The 14273-nt window shown below is 59.7% G+C and overlaps 1 protein-coding gene across 1 annotated transcript; it reads right to left on the bottom strand.

Moving 5' to 3' along the window:
- Positions 1-8723: 8723 nt before the first annotated feature.
- On the bottom strand, positions 8724-13983 carry RRM2 (ribonucleotide reductase regulatory subunit M2). Its single transcript, XM_028516303.2, has 10 exons — positions 13803-13983; positions 13643-13717; positions 13152-13295; positions 12781-12897; positions 12205-12338; positions 11932-12026; positions 11671-11804; positions 10719-10823; positions 10522-10635; positions 8724-10437 (listed from the first exon to the last, which is right to left on the bottom strand). The coding sequence occupies exons 1-10, from the start codon at positions 13899-13901 to the stop codon at positions 10285-10287; spliced, it is 1170 nt and encodes a 389-aa protein (XP_028372104.1). The 5' UTR covers positions 13902-13983; the 3' UTR covers positions 8724-10284.
- Positions 13984-14273: the final 290 nt, after the last annotated feature.

Genomic DNA, 14273 nt, shown 5'->3' with positions numbered 1-14273 from the left:
AAATGACTTGCAGTCCCCACGCAGCCTCTGAGTTATGAAACTACAGCCTCTGGATCCCCAGCAAGGTGCACAACAGGGCCCCCCCTGTGGCTTCAAGAGCTGCCCGCCTTTCCGAGGGACCCGCCCTCGGCATCAACCTGCGCCCACGTAGCTTCCCCACGGGGCAGCGACAGCAGCCTCTGCCAGGGCCCTGCCTCCGGCTGCCGCACTCCAACCCAGCTCCGTTCAGAGCCACTCGGGGAGACAGGAAATCGATAGAGAGGGCTGCAAACAGCATTTTCAGAAAAACAAATGGACCAGAGCAGACTAGCAAACAGCGGAATGCCTTGCACGCGGAGTGCAGCCGCGTCGTCACACTGGCTGAGTGTGCACCACGAGGTCTCTGTGAAAGGAATGAAAGGAAAAAGGACACAGCCCCCGTCCGCCACCCCCTGCGGCCTTTCTCAGGCACACAGGTGGGCATATCCTCTCCTCGGCTGAGACTCGGCGAGACCCCTCAGCCTGGCACCGAGAGCCCCTCAGGATCTGGCTGGCCCCGGCGCACCCTCACCCCAACCCTCCCCACCAGAGAGCAGGGCGGTCTAGGCAGAGACCCCCTTGGGGTTCCACTTCCTGAGAGTGTGACGTCACTGGGGTCATCGCTGGGTGACCCCACTCCACCTCCTCTGGGCTGCGATGAGTTCCCGGATTCTACAGAAGCAAAGATTTAAATATTTCTGGAAGCTTTCTGTCCAGGAGGAAGCAGAAACCTTCTAGTTTCTCAACATTCAAAATGGGAACCCCACCCATATAGCAGAACAGCTTGTCAGGGTCCCTGAAAGGCCAGAACCCTAAAGCCACCCACAGGCTTGGGGCCAAGCAAGCTGCCGGGCCCGGATGCTGACCGCTGCGAGAAGGCAGGCAGCTGTCTGCAGCTGGAGCCCCAGCCCCCAGCGCCCAGCAGTCCCTGCGGCCACGGGGCCCGCCAAACAGCACCCTGCTGACAGCTCCATGAAACTCACTTCCCACTGTACCGTGCGCACATCTGGATAGGCACGGGTTCCAAGGAAAACTGGAAAAGAAATAAAGTGTCCATTCCCTGTGGACGTGAGTCTCATCCCTGACCTTGGAGGACCCAAGGGGCTGCCTCGGGTGCAAGCAGCTGTCTCAGTCCTCTCAGAGTCCGAGCGGGGGGGACAGCCCCGCCCAGAGCTGGGGGACACGTGTGGAAGGAACAGCCAGAGTGCCCCAGGGATCCGCCCTCAGTCCGGGTTCTGGGCCCGAAGTCCCGGCACCCGGGGTCACAGACAGTCTCCCAAAGTCCCTGTGGGGGAGCAGCGCGGCAGCATGGGTGGACCGTCAGCCACTCAGCACCTGCAGCCACTCACGGGGGGTGGGACAGGACAGGGCAGGGAGGAACCAGAGGGAGCCCGGGGAGGAACCAGAGGGAGCCCGGGGAGGAACCAGAAGGAGCCCGGTGAGGAAGTGAGCCCCACTACCAGCCACCCCTCAGGGGCCACGTGTCCCCACAATCACCAGCCAGCTTCCTCCCCAGCGGAGTGATCCCGGCAGCAGCGGGGTCCCAGAGAGCAGCCACTCATCCTCTCGTTCACTCAGCCTCTCATCCCTTCAACAAACACTTGCGGGGAGAACCCCGAGCGCCACGCCCAGGCCAGGCGCTGGCTGAAGATACTACGGGGACAGTAGAGCCTGTCCCTCACCGCTGGGGACTTACAACGGGGAGGGGAGGGAGGTCAGAAAAGGGACAGACGTGACTGAGTTTGTATGCTAGTTCCTTGGAGCAGGTACTAGTGGAGGCCGCGGGGGCAGCGGGGACCCCTCATCAGTCTTGCTGGGTTCGGGGGAGATGCCTAAGGAGGTGACCCGGGGCTGAGGCCTGAAAGAGCAGGAGAACTAGCTAGGACGGTGGCAGCCCAGGCGAGATGCCCACTGGATCTCCACCAGGACCGGGCTGCCCTGGAGTGCCGTCTGGGAGCGGGCCGGCGGCTCCCCCTCCTGGCCACATGCGCAATAGCAGATCCCCGCCGCGCCGCCGCCGCCGCCGCCACCGCCACCGCCGCCGCCTCCTCCTCCTCCGCCCCCGCTTCCCGACTAGTCCCGGGGCTGGGGCTGCCATTCCCTGAGCAAGGAAGGACACAGCAGACAGGAAGCACAGCGTCTGGGGCGCGGTTCGGGGCGGTGTCTGTGGGGCACTTGGGTGGAAACGTCTCCCTGCATGTTAGGTCTGGCGCTCAAAACCTGCACTGGGGAGACAGCTGCAATTCCACAGACAGCGGGGAAGGAGCTCTAGGGGAGTCTCTGCGGGAGCCCAGGGAGGAGAGGGGGCGGCCCAGGACAGAAGGTGCAGAGGAGGCACCAGAGCGCTGGGTGTAAGCCAGGTAGGGTGCGGGATGCGGTGAGAACCGAAGCGGGACCACTGGCCACAAGGGCGCAGCATGACGGACAGACGGGCGGACGTGAAGGTCCAGAGCGACACCTAGGCAACTCTGGGACTGGGCTGCCCCACGTCCTCCCCCTACCAGCTGTGGTGACCTCAAGCAAGTCACTCACCCAGTCGGTGCCCCGGCCCCTTTCCTGTAACGATCTACTGTGGGAGCATTCGGGAAGTGCTCAGGGCAGTGCAGGGTGGAAAGAGAGCCAAGGGCCCTCTTGGGGGCAGCAGCGTCAGGGGCTGGGTCGGGGAGGAAGCCAGACGGCGGGAACTGAGTCCCAGAGGGCTGCGGGGAGGGGCGGGGGTGGGGCTGAGTCTAGGGGAAAGGAAGTTGTCTTTGGTGAGCACTAACGAGTCAGGAAGGGTACAGAGAGAAACGAGAGCCGGGCGCTCGGAAACCTCCGCGGGTTCCAGTGCACACCCCAGACTTGCCAGGTGGTCCGGCCCCGCTGGCGGACGTGTCCAGTAGGAATCCTGACCCCACCCCCTCTTCCCTCCCCCGCCGCCTCCCCACCCCCAGATGAAACCACTCGGGCCCAAACTGAGTTGCTTCCTAGGAAAGTGGACTCTCAGACCCGACCCCATGAAGGTCCCTGGGGTAGAGGAGGGGCGTGACTTCTCCCCAAGTCCCCGCGTGCCCACTGGGCCCCTGCCTGAAACAGGCTTTCCTCTGCTAGCTGTGGGTCTGTCCCCACTTCCCCCTCCAGTGTCCCTCCCCAGAGAGCCACCCCGGACGAGCCCCACGCAAGAGCGCGTGCCCTTCCACTCTGTGCCCCCCACCCGCCCTGCCACCAGCCGACTTAGCACCACCGCACGTAGCGCAGTGGGCACGTCTCCGGGTTTCGGTCTCTCGGTCCACGGGGGCCTGGGCTGCAGCAGCTTCTCGCTTCCTTTCCCTGGGCACCTGGGCGGGGCAGATGCAGGGGGGCTCTCAGAGTGCCTTAACGTCCTCCCAGCCCCAGCCTCAGCCCTCCTCCCGGCTGCTGGGTCTGCTCACCTGTGCTCCTCGCCTCCCCGCCCACTCTTCCTTCCCAGCAAGAATAGACAGGGGATTCTCCCTCTGCCCTCCATCCCGCCCTCCCTGGAGCTGACCGCCCTCCTCCCTGCAGCCTTGGGGCACGCGAACCTTCATGGACTGCTCCTTCAGCTCCCTCCAGCCAGCCCCAGGCCCAGCTCCCTCTAGCCAGGAGGGTTTGTCTGCCGGCCGTGACCAGGGATGAGAAAGGAGAAGATGGCTCCTTCCTACAAGGGGTGGACTGTCTCCCTGGGGAAGCCACGTTAATACAAGGGACATCATCCTAGCACAGCCCAAGAGGCGTGCCATTGAGCGTGGCTCTGTGGCACTAACTTTCTGAAGCTCCAAGGAGGACATGGTGCAGGGTGGGGAGGTGGGGAGCCCACACCCCCAGATAAAGTCCCCGTTCTGCCACCAGCAGACTTGACCCCCCTGCGCCCCTGAGCTCAGCGAAGACTGCAAAGCCCGAGATGCTCCGAAATAAAAGCGGCTTCAGAACTGCCCCAGCCCACCCTCTAGGCGGGAAGTGACCAGCTCTGGTTTCCCAGCGCAATTCGGAGCCTCGTAAGCAGCACCCAGAGGCGACTGCAGAGCAGCGGGTGCGCACACACGAGTCACCAACCGGCCCTGCGGCGTGCAGCCCCAAGCCCCCCCAGGCGCTTCCCGTCCCAGGCGGCCCCCTCGGCCCTGACCTCCTCCGAGCCGCCCTTCATCCCTCCAACCGCCCTGCAGCATTTGTTACCAGAAAATCAACACGGAGCAGCAGACACACGCAGAGCAGAAGGCAAAGCTGGGGGCCCTCCCAGCGCCCGAGACGCTGCTGTGTCTCTCTGTCCCTGACACCTCCCTTCTTTAACCCGATGAGCGCAGGGCACCCAGAACCTTGCTCTGCCGCCTCCGCAGCCCACATCCTGCCCGCAGCCCTCCGAGGTGCTGCATCACCCTTCGGTTAACCATTTGTAGGCACTGGGTGCAGGTCCACGGGACAGGTGCCCGTAACCTGTCCTACCAACCCTGCCCCTTCGGCTTGACATGTAGGCTATTTCTGGTTCCAACTCCAAGTGGAGACAGGCGGCTGAGTCCCCCGTGAAAGCTTTCACAGCGAGTGGGATGGTTCAGCCAGTCCACACGCACTCACAGAGAGCCTTCCTCCTGCAGAGAGACAGAGAGACAGGGCCAGTCACTCGGAGACCCAACCACTCACCCCGCTGGCAGCCAGCGACCACCCGCGCCACCCTGCCCCTGCCCCTCCCCCTCGGGCTCTCTAGAGACAATCTTTTGTAAAAAGAGAGGGGGAGCCCTGGCTGGCGTAGCTCAGTGGATTAAGCGTGGGCTGCGAACCAAAGCGTCACAGGTTCGATTCCCAGTCAGGGCACATGCCTGGGTTGCAGGCCATGACCCCCAGCAACCGCACATTGATGTTTCTCTCTCTTTCTCTTTCTCCCTCCTTTCCCTCTCTAAAAATAAATCAATAAAATCTTTAAAGTGCTAAGGAAAAAGATGTTCATAACCTATATTAAAAAAAAAAGAGGTGGAAAAAGAATGTTGTAGCTCCAGGTAAAAATACAGCCCCTGTTGCAACAAGTCAACTCTGCCTTGTAGCACCAAAGCAGCCTTGACAATATGTAAATGAGAGATGTGGCCATTTGCCGACAGAACGATTTTACGGTTTTACCGGCCTATGGGTGCCCTGGGGAAGAAACCCAGGAGGCTCCAAGTGGAGTCCCTTGGGCTAAACCCGGAACTTCCCGATCAGGGCTGGCCAGGCAGCCCGCCTGATAAGACTCAGTGAGTTCCCCTGCGGGGAGAGGTCCCCACCCAGCATATCCACTCCCAACTTCCCCGTCCCACCCTTCCCGCCTAGAAACGCCTTTCGTTTTGCACAGCTCCTGGGAGCCCCTTGCTGCCGGCTGTCCTACTCCTGAGTCATCCGATAAGCCCGATTAGATCTGCAGATTGACTCAGTTGCATGTTTTAACCGCCGAAACGCAGATGTTCATGTCATTTCTGTGTGTCACCAAACATTCTGCTAGGTTTTACAACATTCATAGCTTGGAGTCTGGACAGAAACAGGCCGTGGACCAGATCCGACCCCAGGACCAGCTGCCTGGCCCTTGGCCCGCTTTCTGCCCTGCCCGCAGCCCGGAGGGAGGGCTGGGTTAATGTTGGATAACAAAGGTCTGCCAGCCACTTCCCCTGCGGCCAGGGGGCAAAGTCCCCTCCCAGGCACCGACGCCTGCCTCAAGGCAAGGTATTTGTCTAACAGGCCAAGAAAAGAAAGCTTTCTCCAACGTTAATCCGATCTGTCAGGCGGACCCATCCCCTCGCGGTCTAGTATCCTAAAGACCTTTCCGAGACAAAGCCCAGCGTGGCTTTCACGAATAGCTTCCACTGAGCGAGCGGCGCCTGGGAGGGTGCCACACCCAACCTGTGGAGACAGCCACTAATGGGGCGGCCGGGCGCTGGGGCGAAGGGCGGGCAGGGAGGGAGGCCAGTGGGTGCGGGGTCCCTCTGGGGAGTGAGAATGTTGTACAACTCTGGAGCCTGCTGAAAACCATTGAATCGTGCGTCTTAAGTGGATAAATTGGATGCTATGGGAATCATGTCTCCATGAAGCTGCTTTTGACAAAATGCCCCAGGCACCGGTCACCCAGTTCTCTTGGCGGAACCCCAGCTCCACAGCCGGGAGCTGGGTCAGCCCAAGGGAGGCCGGACCGGCCCTGGGTGCCTCTTCCTTAGCTTCCAGGGCACGTCCCTTCTCAGCCTGGTTCTGGGGCCCTGCCATGGAGGGTCAGACAGGCAGCCATTATGGCTCCGGCCGCTTTTCTGGAAGCTGCTGGAACCCTTACTGCTCCCCACCCCCATTACTAAGGCTGGGGTTCCAAGCAGCAATTTGGGGGCCCGGCTGTCTCCTCAGCCTTCCCAGCGAGTGTGTGTGACACGCCACGGGAACCAGCTGGGGGGTACAGACCAGCATACCGAAAGGCCCAGTGCCTGTCCCCTCATAAATGGGGTCACCTGGTAAAGGGACAGGACTGTGGCCATGGGGCCAGCACCCCGGCGTCCTAGTCCTGGGTGGCCTGTTATTGACTTGAATGAGGAGGTCCTCAGCAAGGCACGTGCCCTCCCAGAGCCTGTCCACCCCCCACCTGCACAGCTCAGCGCTGTGGGTTCTGTCTAGGTTTAGTTCTGTTGCAGGTGGCAGAAACATCAGCCTGATTCTGTTGGGAATGTGTGTTGTCTTACAGAAGTGAGAAGTCTGGGGTGTGGAATTCAGGCACAGTTGGATCCAGAGCACAAACTCAGGAGGACCCCATTTCCTTACAGGTCAGCTTTCTCCCTGTGTGGACCCTGCCCCCAAGAAAGGCCTGCGAGGTGGCTGCTGCAGCGCCACTGTCCCCTGAAGCCCAAGGCCGGGGGAAAACCACCTCCCCCACCCTCAGACCCAAAGCAAGCCCAAAGCCTGGCTCTGGCGTGCAGGGTGTGGGTCCCGGCTGCAGGGAGTCTGGGATCTACAGTAGCTTTCATCTTGCTAGCCTTGAGCTTTGGGATCCTGGGGCCCCTTTGCGTCCCATAACCATGTTCTACAGAGACTAAGCTCCGCCCATGGGGACCCGTGTGGCCAGGCTAGGGGTGTCTCCCAGGGGTTCCTAGGGCACAAATCTGTGGGGTCCAGAGAGATGGATACCCCTATCCTCTTGCTCAGGCGGGCGGGGTTATTTCCTAGCCCGCATTTCACTGGTGAGGGGTGGGCAGGTGGTGTCCAGCTTTTATGCAGAGGTTTGGGTTCCAACCCCCACCCCTGCAGGCCCCTCCCTCTTCCCTCTGGATCCAAGGGGATGTTGGGGGATCCCCCCCCCCCCCCCGCCCACTCCAGGGACTAACTGCCCAGGACTCCAGGCTCAGGCTTCCCTGGTCTCTGCCCCCAGCCCTGGGATTCCTTTCTTAGGAAGTCACTCCGTTTCACTGATCACTGGTAGGTGTTTGGAGCAAGAGGGTTCTACAGGAGGTCTGACACCTTACAGGAGCCACGGTGGCTGTGGTTACTGAACCTGTACGTGCAACAGGCTCAACCATTCTCATCCTAAAACCCCTGATCTGAGGAACCCAGTCCTGGAAGTGACACAAGCCAACATGGGTCACATTTTCTCTAAAGCCCAGTACACACCCTGAGGGCAGACCCTACGGAGGCTGGGGTGGGGTCCTACCCCAGCCACTAGGCTCCTTACTGGGAAGGCCAGGGCTGCCCTGCTACAGGGCAGACCCATCAGTGGGATCTCAGATATGGCAGGCAGGGCTCCCCATCCCCAGTGACAGGCAGACATGGCCCCTGGCCAGCTGGGGCTCACAAACCTGAGTCCCAGCCTCAGAGCCAGACCTCGGGGTGGCTGTCAGGCCAGGCAGTGCCAGGCAGGTGGGCAGAGGAAGGCTCTCAGGGCCGGCTCCCAGTCACGGGGCTTGGCACCCAACTGAGCAGGTGCTGTGTCCTCCTTGCAGGAAAATGTGCCTCTGACCTAAGTGGTGGGGGCTCATGGCATGAGGAACACCAATCAGATGCAATAGGAGCAGCTCTGGTCACTCCTAAAAAGCCCCTGGGGGCTGGAGTGGGGGTGTGTGTGTGTGTGTGTTATAATGCATCCTGAGAGCTGAAGGCCACAGCAGGAACTATACACAGGGAGTCCATCCCGCCCAGATGCCAAATGACATGAACCGAGGGGAACTTGTCCCGATTGTCAGCCCCTGGGGTTTGCCCCAGGATGGGCTCAGGAGGCCTGGGAGGAGGCCCCAGCTCCGAGGCGGGTCCTCTGAGAGCAGTGTGGAGGTGTGTTCTGGGGAGAGTGCGGGCAGCCACACAGGCAAGAGGGGGTGTGATGGGGCCCCCCCACTGGGAGGCTGTTCTAATATGCTGTGATCCTTGGGAGCTCGGCTGCCCTGAACATCCCCCGGGGTGTCACCAGCCCAATATCACACACATCAGATGGCATTCACCGGGTGGGTGCCTTTGCGGCGAAAAGGCAAAGCTCTCAGCCAGGTTCCCCCAGGAGACAGAACGCGCCTTGACCCGAGACGTGACGCACCTCAATGTGCTCGGCTGGAATCCCCTCCCCCCGCCAGCAGCTGCCGGGGAGGGCCGCTCCCTGCCAGCTGGACCAAACCCAGACCTTCCGGGTGGGAACAGGCGGGAAGGCAGGGGCAGCGGCCTGGGCGAGGCCGGTCCCCCGTCCCACTTCCACCGGAGAAAGTGTCACCTCCTCCACGACTCTCAACACTCCTACCCACTGGAAATTTTTATTTTAATCATTTAACACTTGTATAAAAACTCAATTTTAAGACCTCCCAATGCTTCAGACTTAAACCCATGTCCCTGGAAGCTAATTGGAAGGGAACCCTAACTAAAGTACATGGCACAGCGAAGAAGCCGAGTCCTCACACCTGCTCCCGACCCCCCACTTTTACTAACCACACACGGCGGTCTTTATTTTCGTGTCTCGCAGGCGTGAGGGCCACATAACCTGGGTTAGCGTCAGTTAACAATAAGTTCAAAGGTCGAAGTGGGTCGCATGTTACAGGAATCTTTAAATGGACAGTTTGACTATTTATACAATAGATGACAGAGAAATCTGACAACTGTACAGGCCGGGGAGGGTCCGGCCAGGGGTCCGCCGGCACACCTGTGAACAAGCGGGGCCGGAGGGCCGATCTGGGTCTTAGTTTACACCGGCTTCTGAAACCGGTACTTGAGCGGAACGTGTGTCACAGAGCACGTGCCACTGCCTCCCTAAGACACTGCACCGAGGAATGTATCCCAGTCGGGGACTGCAAGCTAAGGCTGGGTGATTATTTCAAAGTATAAACCAATGTACAAGGACGGAGAGCCGTAAAAACACTTTCTAATGTAAGGCATGTGGCAGAAAGAAATCAAGGTTACCTATTTACACACACATGAAACAGAATCAGAATAAATGCAATTCCAGGGCTGTTTCAGCCCTGGTTTGACCACCGAACAGGAGCGAGGCCTTGGCTGGGTCATTTCGTTCAAGGATGGTTGGAAAACCAGTTTAGCGCCCTATCCTGGATCCCAGCTATTCAGAATCTTCAAGGATGTTTCACACTAGCTGAGGGTGGGGAAAACGCAGCCTGAAACATCCAAAGGCCCCCTCGCAGGTCACTAGCAGTTGCCACAGGCCAGACGTCGTGCTTAAAGATTTCAGCCAGAAGCGCCTCCCCGGTCTCTCATTCTGTGACACCTGCCCCGGATGCAAGACCCCACCCGCCTGCAGGGCAGCCCTGGCTAATACTCAGATGTGCACAGGACTGAACTGAAAGGTGATGAAAAAGCACTTCGGCTCATGAAAGAAAATGAAGTCAAATAACATGCTTCGATGACCCGGTTGAACTTAATCTTGCTCACCTGGTAAACTCCGAGGTGGCTCGAGTTAGTGGTTAACTGAACACTTGGCATTTGGTGTGCAAACTACCCAGGTTAGGCCACACGGGGCCCTTGTGTCGGCACCACAGAGTAGAAAGCACCAGGTTTTATACACGAGTAAACTCTCAGCAGTGCTCTGGAGCAGGGAGGCCGCTGTCTTCCGACAGCCTCGAGGGAGCCAAACTGGGACAAGATCTCTCACGAGAGTCCGAGTAGCTTTTGGCTACACGTTCACGCCAGGGGGCACCGCTAGCACCACGAACACGGGGGGACTCAGGGTGTGGCAGAAGCCGTTAATAAACATTATGGAAACTTGCTGTGTAGCTAGCAGAGACACTGCAAGCAACTAACTTCGCTTTTGTGAAGTACGAGAAGCATCAGCAAGTTAAGAGCAGACCTTCGGTGCGTTCAGAAGTCGGCGTCCAGGGTGAACGAGTTCTCCGTGGGGCTGGACATCACGCCCATCCTCTGGTACTCGCCGACCCGCTTCTCGAAGAAGTTGGTCTTCCCCTCCAGCGAGATGTTCTCCATGAAGTCAAACGGGTTTTCTGCCCGGAAAACCTGGAAGGCGCACAGCAACACGTGAACACGGAACACCGGTTGCAAAAAAAGAACCCGCAGGGCCCCGGACAAGCCTGTGTTTACCTTGCTGAAACCCAGCTCCAGCAGGAGCCTGTCGGCCACAAACTCGATGTACTGCTTCATCAACGTGCAGTTCATCCCAATGAGCTTCACCGGCAAGGCCTCCGTGAGGAACTCCTAGGGACCGGAACACGGGCTCAGCACACGCTGGGCGCGAGCGCGGCTTCCGCGGGCGAGCCCGGGCCCCACAGGCCACCCACCTGCTCGATCCTGACGGCGTTGATGATGATCTCCTTCACCCTCTGCTCCGAAGGTTTGTGTACCAGGTGCTTGAACATCAGGCAGGCGAAGTCACAGTGCAGACCCTAGAAGGAAAGGCTGAAGGTCACTATCAAACCAGAAGGCGCCCACCATTAAGGTGCCGTTGGAAATGGCTTTATCTTTTTCTGCATTCTATCTCTTTATACATCCTGCTCGGCCATACCAAAAGCACTTACTAAACCTTGAAAGGAAGACGGTTTCACTGCCGTCTACTCTGCGTGTGCGACCGACACGGGCTCAGCCCCAACCAAGGCTCTCAGTGCTGCCACCTAGACACGCCAAGAGCGAGGTGTGGTCCTCGCTGCGCTGTGATGTGGCAAGGGATGGTGCAGTGCTTCCGCTGCGAGCATCCTCCCGCTCAGAGCATCCTCCCTGTTCAGCAGCCGCACGCCCTCCTTTTGCCCATAGTCCCAGCGAGAGGCAAGACTCTGACCGGGTTACTTTTAGATTTACACTTGAATGGGCAGGAACTCGGTCATGCAATCTCAAGTGAATCAACTCTGCAAGTCTTAGTAGTGCATGAGACTCCAAGTAATGCTGCTATGGCCTAAACCAGAATGCCCGCTACCACCTCACCTCTCCACAGCTCAGTCCAAGCACTCAAAGGCACCTGCTGGACCAGAATCCCTGTAGAAATCCCATTACCCACAGAGGAACACCTATGTGTAGATGTACTGTAGTATATTGAGACTATAAGTAAAATAACTCCAGGAGGTTATTTAAAGGGTTTCATTCCCTGCCCAGACTATGTGGTTGAATTTCACATGTGAAATGTGGACGCAAGTGAAATGTGGACGCAAGGCCACCTGGTATCTCGGGTTCCCTTCTGTGAACACGCCCACGAGCCGCCGGCTGGGGTGCAGACTGGCCTGCTACTTGAACTAGACTCACCTCATCTCTGCTAATGAGTTCGTTGGAAAACGTGAGGCCAGGCATCAGCCCTCGCTTCTTGAGCCAGAAGATCGATGCGAAAGACCCGGAGAAGAAGATGCCCTCCACTGCGGCAAAAGCCACGACACGCTCTCCTAGGTGAGCGTCAACACCAAAAGGTTGCCGGTGAGTCAAGGTTCGCGGCCACAGGAAGGGCCAGCAGCCCAGTCACATCAGTTAGAAAACCAAGTGCGGGGCTGAGGCGGCCCCGGGCATCCTTACCGTAGGTGGCCTCCTTGTCCCCGATCCAGCGCAGGGCCCAGTCTGCCTTCTTCTTGACACAAGGCATGGTCTCGATGGCGTTGAAGAGGAACTCCCTGCGGATACACTGAGCGTCAGCCACCCCCGCAGACACCTTCTGTCACCAGCTTCTAGACTAGAGCCCGGGGACCCAAGGCCACACGGGGTCACTGTTCTATCCCTACGTGAATGCAGACGCTGGGAATAAACAGTTAGTGCGTCCTCAACGCGCCGGCACACCACCCGGACACGCACCTCTCCTGGGGATCTTTGATGTAAGTGTCGATGAGCAGGCTGTACATCTCCGAGTGTATGTTTTCCATGGCGATCTGGAAGCCGTAGAAGCAGCGGGCTTCGGTGATCTGAACCTCTTGGCTAAAGCGCTCCACCTAGTGGCGAACACGTGCAAGGTCAGCGCGCTGCACGCTGGCTGCAGCACTCAACCTCTTGGGGACGGGTGTGGTTTCAGGTTTGCTTCCCTGTGTAATTCCTCACTGTTCTGCGATAAAGCTGCACATTCTACGCCGCATGCTCTGTGTACATTATCAGGAGACTGACCTCTCTTCTGCGGACACTTGGCTAAGACTTAACACTGTCTTTGAGCTTTTCCAGCCAGGGACAAAAATGCCCCAAGGAAGAAATAACTGCGGAGCTCGTTACAAATCAGGGAATGTCACAGGAATGCTGGCTTACAGATCTACGTGTGGATGTGATATACACGGGTACGTGCATGCGCACACTCGGAATGCGCGAGTTTGGAAGACGAGGAAGAAAACTCGTCCTCCCTCCAATCGTGAGTGGGTCAAAGCAGACCGTGGGGGGGCAACTCACCAAGTTTTCATTCACGATGCCATCGCTCGCTGCAAAGAACGCCAGGACGTGCGAGATGAAGTACTTCTCCTCGGGCTTCAGGGTCTCCCAGTGCAGCAGGTCCTTGGAAAGGTCCACCTGAGCCCGGAGGTTCACAGCTGTCAGTCAAGCCCGCAGCTCCTCACCCAGGGGAGCAACCCACCTTTCCGCCCCGCTGGGTTCACTACCCCTCCCCGGTGCACCCGCTGCAAGGGCCCCAGCCCCAGAGGGGGCTGAGAGGAAGCCAAGTGCACTCCACACGGGTTGCCACCGCTCCCCGAGGGGCCTGGGTCTCCAGCCCCGCGCAATGCCCACACTTTCTCTGAGGCGTCCCAGTGCCCAACTCCCATCACCTCCTCCGCGGTCCAAAAAGAAGCCTCAGCCTTCTTGTACATCTGCCAGATGTCATGGTACTCGATGGGGAAGATGACAAAGCGGCGGGGGTTCTCTCTCAACAGTGGTTCGTCCTGCGCGCTGGGGGCTGGGGTCTTTGTTTTCTATGGAGGGAACAAGATGTGGGGGGAAAAAAAAATTGGTCCCGCGCACCACATGAAATTGCCGTCATCCCCGGCCAAGCCTGGGCCGGGGTCGGTGATTTCATGTGGGTCGGAGCCTCGGCGCTCGCTGCCGCCCCCGGGGCACCGCATCCAGAACCCAGACGCGGTGGGGCCCGCGGGCCCGTGGGAGCCAGCCGGAAATGAGTTCACAGCTTGGCGGGAAAATGTGGGCGGGAAGGACAGGGGAATGGGCGGTGGAGCAGACAATGAACCCTCCCCGCGCAGCGCCTCCTACCAAACGGCCGCGTCCGCTCCCGGCCGCGTCCGCGCACCCCGACCCCGCTCACCCGCTCGCCCGGCTCCTGGAAGATCCTGCGGGCGGTCTTGCTGGCCAGCACGCGGGTGCCATTGAGGGCCGGCGGCTGCGGGGAGGGAGACGCGCGGTGAGGGGCGGCCCCGCCAGCAGTCCCCGCCCGCCCCTGCCCGGCCCCCCGAGCGCATTCCCACAGTGTTCTCCTTGTCTGCCACGCTGAGCGCCTTGAGGGGCGAGAGCTGCAGCTGCTGCGGGTCCGGGAGAGTGGCGAGCGGGCGGCGGACGGAGAGCATGGCTGCGGCGGCGGGTGGGTCCTCAGGTGAGGCTGTAGCAGCGGGTAGGCCAACCAGGTGAGGCTGCGCGCAAATCTCGGAAGCTCCGGCACTTTCCGCCGGTCTTTTTATCCCCTGGAAGGGCGGGGAGCCCACCGAAAATCCCACCTATCCGGATGGCGTCTGAGTTCCCTACACAAGTTTCTGCGAATGAGGTGCAAGGACGCTGGAGACACCCCCTGCCAGATCTAGAAACTCCCGTCCCTTCCTCCCCACCCCCACCCCCGCCCATTCAGACTCATGTGACCCTCCCAGAGAGTGGATGCATTGAGTCCCTGAGAACGGGCGAGTGTGTGGGGTGCGGCCTATGGGTGAGGCCTGCAGGCCCCTGGG

This window comes from Phyllostomus discolor, chromosome 6 (genome assembly GCF_004126475.2).
Source record: "Phyllostomus discolor isolate MPI-MPIP mPhyDis1 chromosome 6, mPhyDis1.pri.v3, whole genome shotgun sequence".
Taxonomy (NCBI): domain Eukaryota; kingdom Metazoa; phylum Chordata; class Mammalia; order Chiroptera; family Phyllostomidae; genus Phyllostomus; species Phyllostomus discolor.
This window is presented reverse-complemented; position numbering and strand designations above follow the sequence as displayed.